Genomic DNA, 17681 nt, shown 5'->3' on the forward strand with positions numbered 1-17681 from the left:
CTGCAATGCACCAGAGACACAGCAGGATGGCTGAGCATCTCCTTTGATCTCCAGGCCCTGTAAAATCTGTTAATACATCTTTTTCCCCAAACACATCAACAGAGCTCTTTATTATTTCATGCTTAACAAAATGCTACAGCATAAGATGATGTTACAAGTTGATTTAAAATTAAATGAATGAAAATGTTAAGGCTAGAAAAAATTAGGCAAAGCTTACAGAATTTAAATTACAAATCAGTAATTAAGTCACCAACTGAAATTAATCTTTCATATGATTCACTTAATGTATTATACTTACTAGGTTATATTTACTAACAGAGTTGGCAGTATAATAGGTACTGTCAATTTTACACTCCCAGAGTCTGTTTGTGTAGTAGGAGATACTTGGTGTTTGGAAAACTTAAATTTTAGTGTGTAGTAATTTTCAGTGTAATTACATTTAATTGACCACAATTAGTTATGGCTTAAATTTCTAACACTGATTCCACTAGGGAGGTTTTTCAAAGACTGTCAGACCATGGAGGAGGATACAGATGTTTTGCAAATGAACTTTAAAGCCTCCAACACAGAAATTAGAAAGAGCAGCCTTTGTAAAGGTTAGAAGAGTGAATAAATCAGACTCCTGAAGAATATAAGATGTAAAGAATGTAAGATTTTTCTACCTTAAATATTGTTTCAAATGAAAGAAATCATGGCTGCAGCAGACCAAAACTTAGAAACATCATATCTTTAAAATTTCCATATTTTGAAATTTCCAGAGGTTAGGAATTCACCACATGCCAAAATTAACTGTTCTCAATTACCCACCTGCTATTAAAAAGCCACACTTTGTCTGGCCTGAATTCATGTAGCTCCAGCTTTTCTTTGATCTTGTTATATCATTTGTCTGGCAGATTAAAGATCCCTTCGTTACATCATCTGCTTTCCCAATACAGGGAGTTAACAGACTGAAATCCAACTACCTAATAAGCTTTTCTTTGACAAGGTGAACAAACTGAATTCCTTGAATTTGTTTCCCAGGTCAGTTGTCCTGTTCTTAGATCATTCTTTCATTCTTTTTTGAACCCTTCCCAGTTTATCATTTGCTTCTCCTTGGCATGTCAGCAGTGGTGAGCATGCCTTTCCAGTGTGGTCATGCCGGCACTAAATATAAAAGGCTCTTTTAGCCTGTCAGTGCCTTTCCAAGCCCCCCTCTCTATAGAGCAAAGGATCTCTGATGCAGTACAGCACTGGGGTTTCATCACAAGCTTTTTTATAAATCATTGCTCCTCAAGATAGGGCTCCCCCTTGTATGGTTGGGATTTCTTTGAACGTATGCTTGGACACTGTAACGCAGAGTGATGCTTTGTTCTCTGCTACAAAGGGATCTAAATCACTCTTTGATCTGATTGTTCCATTTTTTACCACCCCTCCGATATTTGTCTCATCAAAACGTTTTATCAGCAGTGATGTTCTGTTTATTTCTTCTTCATGGATGAAAACATAGATTAGCATTAGACCTAGTTATTAATGACTTTTGATATGCTTGCCTCAGATGCATCTGATCGCTGTGTTTTATTTCCTGCCTTTTTTTCCCCAGCAGCCTCTTTTAATTAATACAATGTAGTCATGGAAAACTCCTTACAGCTGTTAAAAAGTCACATAGCACAAACAGCATCCATAAACTAATACAGAGCAGGCCCATGTGCTCCAGGGTCTCCCTTTTTGATTGTGAGGGTACTCAGTGTCCATACAAATGTTCTTCAATGGTTCACAAATAAGACTCTCATATTCCTTTTTAGTTTTTTTCTCTGTGCTTATTTTGTTGATGCTTGTTTTCTGATTGCAATATTCCCTTACAGTAGCAACTTCACATATCACTTAGTGGGGCTTCATTCTGCCTGATATAACAAATATAATAAATTAAAATCACTGGCAACTAAGCAACCAATATGTTCTCATTCTGTGATTGTCTCCTTTATTTTCCTCAATATAAAGTAAGTGTTAATAGTTAGATATCACTAACTATTATATCAACTACCATCCATAATTGGCATCACCAGCATTTGCAAAATGCAACAGTCTTTCAACTTACAGTGCAAATATCCAAAACATCAATAAACAATAAATTCACCGCTAAAAAGAAATGCTCAGCCACCATGTTGGCCCAACACAGTTCTGAGACCTGTTACCAAAAAGTCAGAGTGAACCTCCTGGGTCTTTTACCACTGAAGATGTTTTTAATTTTATCAACTTCAGATCAGTGTTGGGCACGTGCCTCCGAACAGACACAGAGACGTTTTCGCAAAGCTGGGGTCTGTTGTAGCGTTTTAGTGCTTTCTACAAATATAGGCCAAATAGTAAATTGAATCCAGACTGCAATATGAAGAGCTCTTTGAGGTGCATGGGCCACATTAATCTCTATCAGCCTTTTGTGGTATTGCAGTCAGAAAACTTCAGTACCTCTGCCGTGGGGTCCAGAAAGGCTGAAGCTCACAGCTGGAAACAGTCCAGCACACAGGCCATTATGTGACTGGGGAGCTGCCAGCTCCCCCCTCTTTCCAGCACAGTCCCCTCACATGAATCCCATGTGCACACAGCCTTATAGAGGACAAGGAATTTCATTTAAGCCATCTAAAATGCTTTTTTGCTCTCTGACAAGGTCTGCAATCTCTATTCTCAATATAAAAATAAACCCATGTAGCTTAGAGAAAGATTAGCAGGGAGCTTCCCTCACAGAAGTCTTCTGTCCCTGTTCTGGGAATATAATTTAAATATATAAACATATCCAAAGCCACCTGGAAGAGACTTTCTGTGAGCTGGTTCAGAGATCTGAATTTATTAGGCAGTATTCAATCCTCTTAGTGCTTTTACTTAAAGCTCTTTGGTCATTTATCAGAAATTACCAAATTTAATAGCAGGTTGTTATGTAAATTCAGTCCAGAGTGTCTTCCACATGCTGCACCACAACCTTTAAATCTACCACTGCAGAGAAGAAAATTATCCACATGCAAACACGTGTTACAATTTCTAACATTGACTCTCCTTAAGATCTCAGCCTATACTGTTAAATCAGTGTTTTCAGGCTTTTAGGGTTCTCCTTCTCAAACATACACTTCTGTCCTTGTCACAAGGATTGCCTGTCATCTCTAGGACTTTGCCCTCAGCCATGCCAGGAATTACACTGCATGCAATCTTCATTAAATGGACTAAGTTTAGTCCTCAAACTCATGTTTTAAATAAAGTACTGTCTTGCATGGAGATGGACTAATAACTTTCTGAAATCTTTTTCAGTTCTATTTTCTATGACTCTCTAATGTAATGTAATGTAATGTAACTCCCTGTGAGTTTCAGAGAGCTGGCCTCCAAAGTTGTTTTTTCCATAGTTTGAGTGAGATCTCATAGAAAACTTGAAGGATTTATCTACATTTCAACACCAGATAAAGCATTATAGCTTCTAACAAGTAGTTAACATGAATTAATGATCACAGACTGTAGGAATGTGTCTGAGAGAAAATGGTCACGTGAGCCAGCCTCCCTACTATGAGAGATTAGATTAAGAGCAAAACAGGTGGTAGAAGATGGAATTAGTACATGGGAAAAACGGGAACTGAGAAGGTAGAAAACATGTTGTGCTAATGACTAAGTAATTTACTATGTGAATTCTTGTAACCAACCTGATCTGTGAATGAACTGCATGGACAGCGCGTGAACAGAGACTGTAAGCCAATCATATAGCTGCCGCTAGCGCGTGCTCTTATTGCCTGTCTATATATACTCTGTGAAAACTTGAATAAAGGGAGAACGATCATACTCATATTGAGATTCCATCGTTACTCCGGGTCCGTCTCCCACTCCGACATCTTCCGACAACAGACCTTATCTGTATGCAGTGAGACCCCTTCAGTGTGAGGACCTCAGTCCTGCTGAATTATCTCCCCTATTTCTTAGATCCCTAGACCTATGCAGAGGGTAAATGTCTTGTCAAAGCTGCCATCCCTCTTGTCAGGATGACTGATGAAATAACTGTGCTAACAAGAATAATATCTGTGTATTCCTTTGGCATTCAGTTAAGTACACCAGAATATTTGATTTTAAAACTATATGACATGGAATTAGCAGAGCACACACTAGCTGGATTAAAAACTGGTTCACTGCCAGAGCCTAAAGTAGAGCTGTAAACAGAAAGAGAAATGAACAGAGATGGTTTCCAGGGCAAATTCCCAGGCACCCGTTCTTAGTCCAGCACTGGTTAATATTTTTAGTTTGATCTACATAATGATACAAAATGTTTGCTGAGAGAGCCTGAAGATGACACAACAGTGGGTGGCATGCATAAGAGAAAAAATAGGTGAGTACGCCTGGTTATGGCATTTGCACTCCAGAAGAATGTGGGTACATTGGAAAAAGGTTAGAGAAAGTTCACTAAAATAACGTAACAGATGGAAAATAAGTCTTGAGCATGGCTTGATGAGTTCAGCCTAAAGAAGAAAAAAATGAGAGAAGTCTTCATCAATTCATACGGGCACTTACACCATGTATGGAGAAGGGACTTGGTGGAAAGGCTTTTTAAGCTTGCTGCCAAGAGAATAATGAGATTCAATGGCTGAAAATTTAAGTTAGACAAATTCAGCCTTGAAATGACATACCATTTACCTGGGGGCAGACAAATTCAAAGTTGGAACAGTAGAGCAGGGAGGTGAACGACCCACCATCAGATGGAATTTTGACAAGAAAACTGAGCATCATTCTAAAACACATGCCTTGACACAGCTTTTAAGAAAAATCCTCCATCCAGCACATGAACGTAGGATGTGATGCAGCCCTGTTATCCATTACTTGCTTTCTTGACTCAAAGAAGAAGATTGCCCTCCCCATGCCCAGGACACCTGTAGGCTTGCCTTAGGAGAGTTATGATGACAGCTTATGCTTCAATGCTCTGATTACTCTTCTGTCGGGATCAGGAAGGAATGTTTTCCTGGTACCCAACCCAGCTCCCAGATTTGTATTTTCTGCAAGTTTATCTTAATCAATAGACTGTCCATAGCTGACGAGAATCTATGCAGCAGGGCAGGGCACAATTCTGCAGTGATACAGTAAGACCCTTCTGATGCCTGGCACACGTCTTGCTTACATGCTCGGGATCTTACACTGTATGTCAGAGAGCATCTGCCCTAAGTCAGACTGCTAAGACTTTAATGTGTCAGTGGCTCTCTACAGCATCATGCAGTAAGAACCACAGCTGGAAATCATCAGGGTACAGGGTGCCTAATAAATTGCCTTCAAAAGAACTGTGGCCAGCAGACCCAGAGAGGTGATTCTCCCCCTCTACTCTGCTCTCGTGAGATCCCACCTGGAGTACTGCATCCAGCTCTGGACCCCTCAACACAAGAGGGACATGGACCTGTTGGAGCAGGTCCAGAGGAGGGCCACGAAAATGATCCGAGGGCTGGAGCACCTCTCCTATGAAGACAGGATGAGAGAGCTGGGGCTGTTCAGCCTGGAGAAGAGAAGGCTCCAGGGAGACCTTATAGCGGCCTTCCAGTACCTGAAGGGGGCCTACAGGTAAGCTGGGGAGGGACTGTTTGCAAGGGCATGTAGTGATATAGGATGAAGGGCAATGGGATGAAGTTCTTTACAATGAGGGTGGTGAGACACTGGAACAGGTTGCCCAGAGAGGTGGTGGAGGCCCCATCCGTGGACATATTCAAGGCCAGGCTGGATGAGGCTCTGAGCAATCTGATCTAGTTAAAGATGTCCCTGCTTACTGCAGGGGGGTTGGACTAGATGACCTTTAAAGGTCCCTTCCAACCCAACACATTCTATGATTCTATGATTCCCTTGGAAGAACCTGGATACCGGATACCTTGGCCTCTCCAATCAGGAGAGGGCTCTCAGGCCCTGATCCTGATAGGGTCTTCAACTACCCAGACGTCTGCTGGAAAAATGACACAGTGAAATGCAAGCAGTCCAGGAAACTACTGGAGTGTGTTGAGGAAAATTCCTGGTACAGGTGATGGACAGCTCAACCAGAGGAGAGGCACTGCTGGACCCATTTTCACTAGTGTGGAAGAACTTATTGGAGAGGTTAAGATTGGAGTAGCCTGGGCTGCAGCAATCATTGCCTGGTAGAATTCTCAGTCTTGAGGGATATGGGATGGGTAACATGTAGAGTAAGACCCTAAACCTCAGAAAGGCAAACTTTCGACTGCTTAGGGTGCCATTGCATGTGATCCCTTGAGAAAATGCCCTCAGAGATAAAGGAGCGAACCAGAGCTGGGAGATACTTAAAGACATTTTTCTTAGGGCACAAAAGCTCTCAATTGTGATGAGCAAGAAGTCAGGCAGGGGAGGCAGGAGGCCACCTTGGCTAATTCAAAACCTCTTAGCCAAACTAAAACACAAAACCAAAATGCACAGGCAGTGGCGGCAGGGATATACATACTGGGGAGTTTATAGGTATATGACCCGAGAATGCAGGGAGGGGATCAGGAAAGCCAAGGCACAGCTGGAGATAAACTTGGCTAGGGACATAATAAATAACAAGAAGGGTTCCTTCAGGTACATAGGACAACAAAGGAAGATGAAAGAAATGGTACCCACCTAATGAGTGAAATGGGAGATCTGGCTACAACCGATGTGAAGGTGGCCACGGTACTCAATGATGTTTTTACCCCTGTCTTCACCAGCAAGTGCTCTAGCCACACCACCCAATTCACAGAATCCAAAGGCAGAGACTGGGAAAATGAAGTACTACATACCATAGGAGAAAATCAGGTTCGAGACTGTCTGAGGAACCTACATGTGCACAAGTCCATGGGACCTGATGAGATGCATCCAAGGGTCCTGAGGGAAATGGCAGATGAAGTTGCTAAGCCAGTATATATCATATTCAAAAAGTCATGGCAGACTGGTGAAGTTCCCACTAACTGGAAAAGGGGAAAAATAACGCTCATTTTTAAAAAGGTAAAAAGGAAGACCCAGGGAATTACAGGGCAGTCAGTCTCACCACTGTGCCCCACAAGATCATGGAGCAGATCCTCCTGGAAACTATGCTAAGGCACATGGAGAATAAGGAGGTGACCGGTGACAGCCAGCATGGCTTCCCTAAGGGCAAATCATGCCTGACAAATTTGGTGGCCTTCTAAGACTGGGTTACAGCCTTGGTGGATAAGGGAAGAGAAACTGACAACAACTACCTGCACTTGTGCAAAGCATTTGATACTGTCCCACACAACATCCTTGTCTCTAAATTGAAGAGACATAGATTTGATGGATGGAGCACTCGGTGGATAAGGAATTGGCTCAATGGTCACACTCCATGTTGTGGTCAACTATTTGATGCTTAGGTGGAGACCAGTGATGAGTGGTGTCCCTCAGGGGTCCGTATTGGGACCAGAAGTTTTTAACATCTTTGTCAGTGACATAGACAGTGGGATCGAGTGCACCTTCAGCAAGTTTGCTGACAACACCAAGCTGAGTGGTGCAGTCAACACACTGGAGGGAAGGGATGCCATCCAGAGGGACCTGGACAGGCTTTAGATGTGGGCCTGTGTAAACCTCATGAAGTTCAACCAGGCCAAGTGCAAGGTCCTGCACCTGGGTCGGAGCACCCCCAAACATGGAGACAGCCTGGGCAATGAATGGATTGAGAGCAGCCCTGCGGAGAAGGACTTGGGGGTATTGGTGCATATGAATGTGAAACAGAAATGTGGGCTCGCAGCCCAGAAAGCCAACTGTACCCTGGGCTGCATCAAAAGAAGTGTGGCCAGCAGGTCAAGGGAGATGATTCTGTCCTTCTACTCTGCTCTCATGAGACCCCACCTGGTGGTTCAGCTCTAGGGCCCCCAGCATAAAAAAGACAAGGACCTGCTCAAGAGAGTCCAGAGGAGGCCCATGAAGATAAGCAGGGTACTGGAGCACCTCTCCTATAAGGACAGGCTGAGAGAGTTGTGGTTGTTCAGCCTGCAGAAGAGAAGGCTCCGGGGAGACTTTCTAGCAGCCTTCCAGAACCTAAAGAGGGCCTACAGGAAAGATGGGGACAGACTCTTTATCAGGAAATCCAGTGACAGGATGAGGTGTAACGGTTTTAAACTGAAAGAGGATAGATTTAGATGAGATATTACGAAGAAATTCTTTACTGTGAGGGTGGTGAGACATTGGCACAGGTTGCCCAGAGAAGCTGTGGATGCCCCATCCCTGGAGGTGTTCAAGGCCAGGCTGGATGGGGCTTTGAGCAGCCTGGTCTAGTGGGAGGTGTCCCTGCCAATGGCAGGGGGTTGGAACAAGATGATCTTTAAGGTTCTTTCCAACCTAAACCATTCTATAAGTCTAAGATTTCTTACTTTTTCCTCTCAAATTCATACTTGGCAGAGAAATATTTTGCTAGAAAACAAAGCATTTGGGCTAGCAGAAGCCTTTGGGGCTTGGAACATGCTGTGTATGAACCAAAGTGGTGCACAATATGGAGATGATCTTAATTTTCATTAAATCTTTGGAGGGAATCATGGATTGGGAATTCTCTGTTAATTATTTTTTCCACTGTTTGCATTCTAGACAGAGGGGGCCCAGGTTTCTTGCGCAAAAAGAGGGAGAGCAAAATGGCATACCTCCAAACATATTCTCTCTGTCCCAGAAGGATGACTTTTACCTTCTAGAAGTGAGCTAGTTTTGTAACCAGTCATTTTCTTTATTCTAATCCCTAATTTAAATGCCTGATTCTTCAAATTCTCATCATGAATTATGGTGTGTAGTAATGACTGCTCCTTTCAGTTGTCTGTGCAGGATCAGATCCTAGCCAAGAAATTGTAAGGTAAAAGAAGCATGTTCCTTGACCCTGCCAATCTTATTGGACATTCATCTTGCTGTCTTGTTTTCACTACCCTTCCTGAAAGAATGTTTCTCAGTGTTCTTGAGGAGCTAGCTCCTTGAGGATCTCTACTTCATCCTTTAGTGCTAAGTGCTCATGGAGCATTGAGGATGAATGGATTCAATTGATTTGAAGAGTGGCAGAACTGTGAAGGATGAGACCACCAGCAGAGCAAGCAATGCCTACAAAGCACAGAGGTGGGCAGGAAACTGCAGTACCTTGCTGTTAAAGCCACTTGGCTCATTTTGTCCTCTCCCTGTTCGCTCCAAAGCACCCTGAGCATGTCCCATTTGGGAATATCCTTATTGCAATGACCATCCATCAGCCTCAATCAGTGGAGCACAGTAAATAAAAGACTGTCTATGTTCATTGGGCAGTGCATTTGAGAAATGGGAAAATACAAGACTGTTCTGTAAGTACACCTAGTCTGTGTTTACCTGACGTTATGTTGTAGGAGAGTACAATAAGAGCTGGCCAGTGGTCTCAGTGTTCAGCCATGACTCCTCAGCACCAGGGAGCCTCAGAACATCTATTAAATACCATCTCATCTCTGTGAAAGCACTGGCCCAGATTTTACACCAATTTAGTTCAGTCACAGAGCCATTACAACTCTTACTTTGGATGCAGTCACGCCAGTATAAGGACACTGTACTAGCATTCCTCGTGCTGATGTTACACAAGAAAGCTAGAGCAGTATAGGCATCTTTACATGGTCTGTTTCTGTCTACATGAGGCCCCGCTTCAGACCCAGCACTGTGAATAACTGAGTAGATACTTTTGCCAGAGTAAGTGTGAGTCCGTACTCCTCACCCATCATTTGTGACTGGCAAGTTACATCCACTGAGTGCAAAGAAACAGTAGGATAAAATATATTTGCTATACAAATACTGTTTTTCCCTCCTCACTTCATGTGCTGACAGATGGAGCTGCACACAAAAATTCATTTCTGAAGGCTGTCAGAGGCACACTTGCTTCTGGAACATGAACTAAGGTGATTGCTAAGACCTGAGTGTGGTGCTCCCATCATCAAGGCAGAACACAAGCTCAACACCCATCACAGCTTCTTTGAACCCTGCACTGCAGGCTGTCAGTCTAGCCAGCAACCCAGAAATCTCATTTATGCAAAAACAAAAACAGAAAGACAGCTCCTCCTGATGGGAATAAAAATTAATTCCAGCCAAGCAGCATAGATCCTGAATTGCAAATTACGATGACAATATTTCCTTGTTCAGAAGAGACCGTCTCATGCCAAAGAAATGCCATTAGCATCAGAATCCCCATCCAAATAAATCACTGGTGAAGACTCCAGAAATGTGATACAAAAGCAAGGGAGAGGCTAGGGGCCTCTCTGTAAAGAACTTGCCACACTGGAGTGAAATGGACCCATAGTAAACAAGGGACCCTTTGTTTCTAAAAGTATACTTCGGGCAATAGGACAAATGTATTACTTGTACCTTGGCAGTGCTCCCAAATGCATGCTGCACAAAAGACTGGTGATGTAATTATGGCCACCACAGATCCAAAGATCTGGGTTCTGCTCCTGGCTCTACCCCAGCCCCTGTGTTACTCCAGGACTATTTCCTCTGACCAGGATTCATCTCTCCTCATTTTTGTCCTATAACAGACAGGGATTTAGGCTACGAGCTCTGCCTGGGCTCATTCTACAGTCCACAGGGAGAAACCACCGCTTCCAGAGGGCTACTTCAGTTCCTCTCTTGGACACCGGGCTTACGGCAGAATGGATGGGCTCTGGATGCGCTGATCTCTCACTGCTGACTAAAGAGGAAGCTTAGGGCTGAGACTCATCTGGCTACAGCTGGATCAGGTAAACTATGCCCCTGTGTCTGCTATAAAAATGGGATAAGAAGTCTTCTGGATCCCTTGCCCACTTAGATGGCAAGCCACTGACTTAAGGCCTGCCTTCCTCTGCATCTGTGTATTGCCCTTGTCACAATGGACCCTGGCAAAACTAACACAAACAACAAATACTTCTGAACAACCCAGAAAGCACTAGTCAGGATCTTTCTTATTTAACAAGTTAGAAGAACTGTTTGAACAGTCTAAGTGGGGACATTACCATCCTTGAGCTTGTATCTCTTCTCCTGAGCCTGGGTAGCAGGGCAGTGGGAAGGCAGTGCCCAATTCCTACCCTCTCTGAGCACAGGAGCTGTGAGTACAGTAAGATTTTCTGCTGATGTACAAGGCAAGGAATATCCTAAGCACTTCTCAACATGCTTTCTTTTGCAAAGGCTTATCCTAATCTTCTCTTTCAACTAGCTGCTGCCTACTGAATTAAAGACATAGTCGGGCCAATTTAGGCTTCTTGGCAAACTAACAGGAACATTTCTAGGACTCAGATGGAGTGAACTTCAAGAGGAAAATGTCATTTTAAGAGGAAAATGTAATGCTGCAATATTGCAAGCAGAACACAATTCTTACCAGTATAAATGAAGACAATCCATCTGGTTGCATTTCATGCATTTCACAGAGAAATACAGAAGAATGGGTATTTGGGACCACACCAAAGGTCCCTGTAGCCAAGTATCTTATCTCCAACAGTACTGAGTAGCAACTGGTTAAATACTATAAGAACCTCAGCAAATATAGGTCTATTTCCTTATACGTACTCAGAGCTTTCAGTAATTTACAGTTACGAATTTACTGAATTGGATGGTTTGTCCTTCCAACAGCAAACTGGCCCTCCATGAGTTTATCTAACCTGTATCTCTGTCCTCCAGATCACAAAGGAAGGAAGAAATATTCCACAATTTCATTACATATCATAATATTCTGTTTTAAATTTGTCTTAGTCCGGCTACTCAATAATTTCATAAGGTCTTCTCATTCTTGTGTTATATGGGCAATAATGAACACTTGACCCCTTTTCACTTTCCCCATACACTCATGAGTCCACAGACCCACAACAAGTCCCTCGCCCTAGTCTATTTAAAAGTCCTAGACTGTTTATATTCTCTGATCACGAGTCATTATATATATTTCTGTTCATCCGTGCTACCCTTTTCTGGACCTTTTCCAACCCTTCCACAGCCTAACACATTCTTCTTCGGAGTTCACAGACAGAAGTGCACACAGTAAGCACGAGGCCAGTTTATCACATATCTTGTTTTGTTCTCTTTTTAGTTTTCTATTGTTGTTTATACTGCTGCTTTATATTTAGTTTTCTATTTTGTGTCCACTGTATTCAGAAGTTTCAGGTTTTTTCTTCTTTCATAGTGATTCCCATCAATTTTTTTTTTTGCCTTTTTGAGTATTGCTGAGCACTACCAAGTGTTTGAAAAGAAAATGTACTTGAATTACTTCAAGATCACTTTCCTGAATAACAGGAATAGCAATCTCCGTGGAGCCCAGTGCTGAGCTATTTATCCCTCATGCACTATACTTCACAACGATGAATTTCCTTAGTCATTTTATCACAGCTGAGAGCCTTCATCGTTCATTCAAAAAAAAAGGTATTCCCTTAAAATAAATACCAAATTACTTGCCTTGGTAGTTCAGAATATTCATAACAGATTCTAACTTTCTCAGCACAAAGCACACTAGCAAAAATGTCCACCTGTACTTTTCAAGCACATACAGATAAATTGAAACGTCTGGTGGGCAAAAATGTCGCTACTGGTAAGGTCCTCTCTTTGGCTCCCCCACTCTCTATCCTCCACAAAGAATTCCTTAGTTTGGGGTATTTAGGGTAAAAATTTTAGTGTTTAATCGTGCTATCTGCAATTCTTAACCACTGTTTACATGTAACACAATGAGTGATCTTTATTTCAAGCCAGATGGAGAATTACTAGTGCCCTACAGAAGAGTCAGCTTTTTCTTAAATAAATAAAATACTAATACTCTGAGAAGGATGTCTCTTCTGCTAGAGACAGTGGGGAGATTGATTGCGTCAAAACGCCTAGTCCTTCTCACAAATCTAATGACTGTAGTCTGCCTGTTCTGTAGTTTGTCCTCTTCTTGCAGCAAGGAGAGGGCTCTGCTGCCTTTGCAATACTATTCTTTTCTCAGACCCTCTCTGCTTTGTGTCAGACTTAATGGTAAGAACTGGGGGTAAGAACTCCTTTTGCAAGGAGCAGATGCCCTGGAGATGTCCAGGTGGGATACTGCTGTGATCTTCACAAGCTCTGAGGAAAAGCCAGAGACTTAAAATAGTTTGGGATTTCAGCTGTTCATCTGTATTCCCTTGTTAATTAACAACACCCATCTGATGTAAAGCTTAGGCTTTAAGGTCACTGTTCACTACCTGAGAATGCCAGCAATGTGATTCTACAGCAGCTACTAACAGTGGAAGAAGAGTAGGGTCCTGGCTAGTCCCAGAAGCACTTTCAGGGGACCTGAAAAGTTTATTGAGTAGACTGCTGAGAAAGTAACATTGAAGAGCCAACAGTACCTGGGTGAGAAAGACCCCAGGAAAACTTGCCTCACAACTGGTCTCCTCTCTTTGGGAATTTCCCTGGGAAGCAGTGGTCCTTGGAGGGAACTACCAGAATTCTGTTCTGTGCCTAAAAAGCTGTTCATGATAGTCAGCACTTCAGGTAGAGCTAGAAAGTAGAAGAGAGTGAGAGAACAGAAGAGAGAATGTTTATTCACAGTGACATTACTAGCCAATTAACACAGGAGCAAAGGGGGAGATGTTAAGACAAGAATTCAGAATACAGCAATCTTGTAAGCAACAAGAGATTGCGAAAAGAAGGAAATGCAAAGTTGCTGATACAGATTCCCATGTTGTTAAAAAAAAAAGTATATAAACTGATCAGGTAGATGTAATGCACACAGCAAAACAACAACAACAAAGGTCAGAAAACATCAACCTGTTAGAATTCTTTTTCATTTCCTGAACATGAGAGCAGTAATACTGGATAGAGATTAATATGGAGTAATACACAACAACCCCTGAACCCTACGTTCATTGCTTCTCAGAATTATCCCATGTCCAATCCCAGAGACCATAGCAGGGAAAGTGCCTTTTCACAATATCCAGGCCTGATGTGCCCTCATGGAAAGCTTGTCCTCTGAGAGGCCCCTGGAAGGTGTCTCCTAACAAGAAAGCAATGAGTTTACACTTCGAGAAGTCTCTCATTGTTGGCTTTTGGCAAAACATAACATATCTGGTCTTTCAGCACTTAGAAAGGCAGGAAGAGAGAAATCAGAGCCCATCAAGTAAGACAAAAAGGATTAAGTGGTGCTTCTAGAGGCAAGTTCTTAACCAAAAGTAGAGTCAGCACTGCCACAAACCAAAAGCCCTGGCTAACGCTGCCTATGCCTATGCATTTCTGAATGTTTATGTCATGGAATGTAAAGGCCTAATCCCTATCTTGAGTTAAATTTCAACTTACTGCTTTCACATTAGGTCAGTCTTTGCTATGAGATGCAATCCGTGCTCAAGAGTATTATATGGTTTGATCTCAGTGCACCTGTTAATATTTTAAATTTCTCAATGATCCTTTTGCATTTGTTACTTACAAGAGCCATACCCCACTGCAAATAGGTCCTTGTACTTTGGATTCCTGTAATGAAATATATATATATAAGATTGCATTTATTATTAGCCATATAGTTCCATAGAAATGCACAGTTTCACACATTAATATCAGAGTCTGTTCTCACAGGACTGCATACAGTCTGAGAACTTGATCCTTTGAACATATGCACTAGTAAAGTTCATGTATGAGTAATTCTTCCAGACTTAAGATGCATAAAAAAATAAAACAACAGAAGACCACAGAAGCAGATGAAAAGGACAAAAAGGGCACAGACAGACATGATATCAATCTCTAGCACTTCTTGACTTATCCATTTCATAATCACAGAAAGTTTGCTTTTAAAAATGAGGTCTTTGAGGAAAGGAAAAAGGCAGGAATGTGTTGATTTTCATCTTTCAGGGGCAAGAATAAAGGAGTTTCTAAACCACAACAGAATAATACACAATAAACTTACTTATCCTACCTGTTATTAAATAATGAGGGATGCTTCAAGAGATAGCTATCAGTTCATGAATTCATGATCATTCCCACAGACCAGGAAGGGAAATTCCCTTCTGACCGAGATGGTGGACAGCATATTTGCTGAGGCATACCAACTGTGTGCAATTAGCCGTCTACTATGCCTTCTAAAGCCCCTTTATTTGAAAAAAATTTACCTTCTTTACAACTTCTGCTGTGTGTGGACAGTTACTGTAGGGTTTACATGGGACAAAGGTCAGTACCATTGCTGTCCCTGAGTTCACACAGCATAACCAATGGATAGCAATTCTGCAAAATGAATGTATGTGAAAATTGTCTAATGAGCGTTTTCTCTGACTTGCTATTATGAATCAATAAAATAAAACCACTTCTTCTTTCATTTCTCCTTTTTCACTTGGGCTAATAGCTAGGCATTCTAATGCTCTTGCTCTACCCACTCATTGCACTATCACTGCTAACAATGCGAGAGTAAAAATTAAATTAGAAAATATTATTACACAGGGCAATTTGGAGTCCTTCTTCCAATTTCAGGGCCATCTTTCTGTTATCATTTACTGGAGACAAGAATAACAGCAGCACAAACTACCTATAAAAGATGCCTTTACACCGAATTTTACATCTCATTTTACTGTTATTTTGTAATTCTCACACGACTGTATCCTTGATATTCTATTAAAGTATAATTACTGCAGTGTCTTGAAAAGACAGAAGACTGCAATCTTGCTCTGTCTCTCCATATATCCTCTCTGGCAAGACACAGATGTGTTCACTCTGCCCCACAAACAAGTGAGAGGAGGTCTAGCTGCAGGGGAGCACAAGGCAGGAGCTGAGTATGTATCTCTCATGCTCAGTGCATGAACCAAGCCATTTCTGGGGAGGATCAAGCACAGTAAAAAGTAAAAGGACTCATTCAGGTTGTAGATGAGTATTTTACATGGTAATAGCCATGGCGATAACATCTCAGAAAAAAAGAGTTGATTTGAAGCTATCAGTGATTGGTTTTTTGGACTGACCAGGTATAAATATGCAAAAGTGGACTGCAGGGCAAATGCCTGCTAAACGCAACTGTGTAAGATCCCAGTACACAAATACCACTGTTGCCTGGGCAGTGATTGAATATGTACCAAGCATAAAGGTCTTGTCTGGTATCAATGCCTTACAGTCTATGGCGCTACCTGTCTGGTACATGCAATGTTTGCATTTCCCTTTCTGTTGCTTTAATTCTACTCTGTTGATACTTGTCAAAAATATAGTTGCTACTCCTTCTCCTCCCCTGGGCTTTTCAGGATTGATTCCTACAGCATATTGCCCAAAGATATGACATATCTACCCGAGCTTTCCAGGAAGGGACTCTCCTTTGCTCTGCTAACTGCACTCACTTTGCCCTAGTGCTGCACAGACCCTGCTGTGCCATCATGTTTTGCTGCATGGCACAAGCCTGGCACATTCAGTCTTCCACAAGGTGCTTTGCATCCAGAAGCATCAGGCATATCTAGGTGCTGCCAAAGCAGCTGACTGTAACTATTGAAAACGGTGTTTTCAGAGAAACCAGCCCTGCCTTGTTAAGGTGCCGTGACATTCGAGTACCTCCACTCCCCTGCGAAACAGCCGAGAGTAAGTTTGTAATAAGACTTACCAGGAGATGGCAGTAACTGCAAGTCTCTTGGTTTTGTCATACTGGAACTTCCAGAGTGGGAGGAGGGTTCCTTGCTGGTCTCTGTATTCATCAGAGGCATCCTCAAAATATTTAAAATCTAAACAAAAAAAAAAAAGTAATCAAGGAAAAGGTCCTGGTATATAACTCGGAAATAAATCAGCATGGTGTAGGGCCAGGGAAGCTTTAAAAAACAGTCTGTTATCCTCACAGCCTCTGCACAACCCAATTGTTATTATAAAAACTGTCTTAGTCCTTAAGTCTCAACTCCAAACCAGCACCTAAGCCATGTAAATGCATTTTATCAAGCACCAAGTCCTTACACAAAAAAATCTGATGATCTAAAAGCTGACAAAGGATGAACAAGAAAGCAGAAGCCTGGAGTGACCTCAGGCCACTCCCAGAACTTGGTGTGGACTTTTCAGGAGGGAGCTGAGCAGAGACAGCAAAATCCTTGCAAAATCACATTGAGAGCGAGTATGTCACCATGGCTAGGACCCGTATGCCAGCAGAGAGCTGCCTGGCACTGGTTGCTGTCACCAGCACCTGTATCCAGGAGGGAAGTACCTGCTGAGGGAGAGAAGTGCTGCAGGGAGGGCAATGTTGACCAGACCCACTGTCCCCAGACAGCTCAGAGCAAGGCTGATGTGGCATGCCCTTTGCATTCCCATGGTCTGCTGAACTGTTTGTCTTGTGTGAGTCAGCAGGTTCCGAGCCCTGTTCATTTTAGCACTGTTTCTCTTTTCTTTTATTTTCCATTCCATTCCATTCCATTCCATTCCATTCCATTCTACCCTGTCCTGTCCTTGCTATGGTTGTGGCCACTCAAAGCAGGACATCTGGCTTGAGTTAGAAGCATCTCCCAGCAGGACTGTACCTTGTGCAATGTCGTCAAATGTGTTCTGATTCACCATCCGCTCCATTATTTTAGCAGCCTTTGAGATCTTGGTTATATCATCACTCTGTTGAAAAGAAAAACAAGGAAGAGAAAATGTATTTCCTATCTGTTTACAAGTCCTTCAGACCTTGTGTGACTGAAAAACTTCAGTTCTTTGATCTTGAATACGGGATAATTTGAAGCTCCTCACACCAGCACCTAATGATAAGGGCACTTGAATGAAGGCAATGACTTTATTACTAAATTTAGCAAGATGCCATCCATAGCTGAGTTGCAGTAACTTCAGTGTTTGATCATGAT

At 42.3% G+C, this 17681-nt stretch overlaps 1 protein-coding gene across 1 annotated transcript in view; it reads right to left on the reverse strand.

Moving 5' to 3' along the window:
* The window catches only part of DNAI1 (dynein axonemal intermediate chain 1), a 162938-nt gene that overhangs the window by 107679 nt on the left and 37578 nt on the right, over nt 1-17681 (reverse strand). The window contains exons 11-13 of the mRNA XM_054186993.1: nt 17361-17445; nt 16466-16583; nt 14330-14373 (exon numbers count right to left, since the gene is read on the reverse strand). Coding sequence (XP_054042968.1) covers nt 14330-14373; nt 16466-16583; nt 17361-17445 — 247 coding nt within the window. The remainder of the gene's footprint in view (nt 1-14329; nt 14374-16465; nt 16584-17360; nt 17446-17681) is intronic.

Source organism: Rissa tridactyla, chromosome Z, assembly GCF_028500815.1.
Source record: "Rissa tridactyla isolate bRisTri1 chromosome Z, bRisTri1.patW.cur.20221130, whole genome shotgun sequence".
In the NCBI taxonomy this organism is placed as follows: domain Eukaryota; kingdom Metazoa; phylum Chordata; class Aves; order Charadriiformes; family Laridae; genus Rissa; species Rissa tridactyla.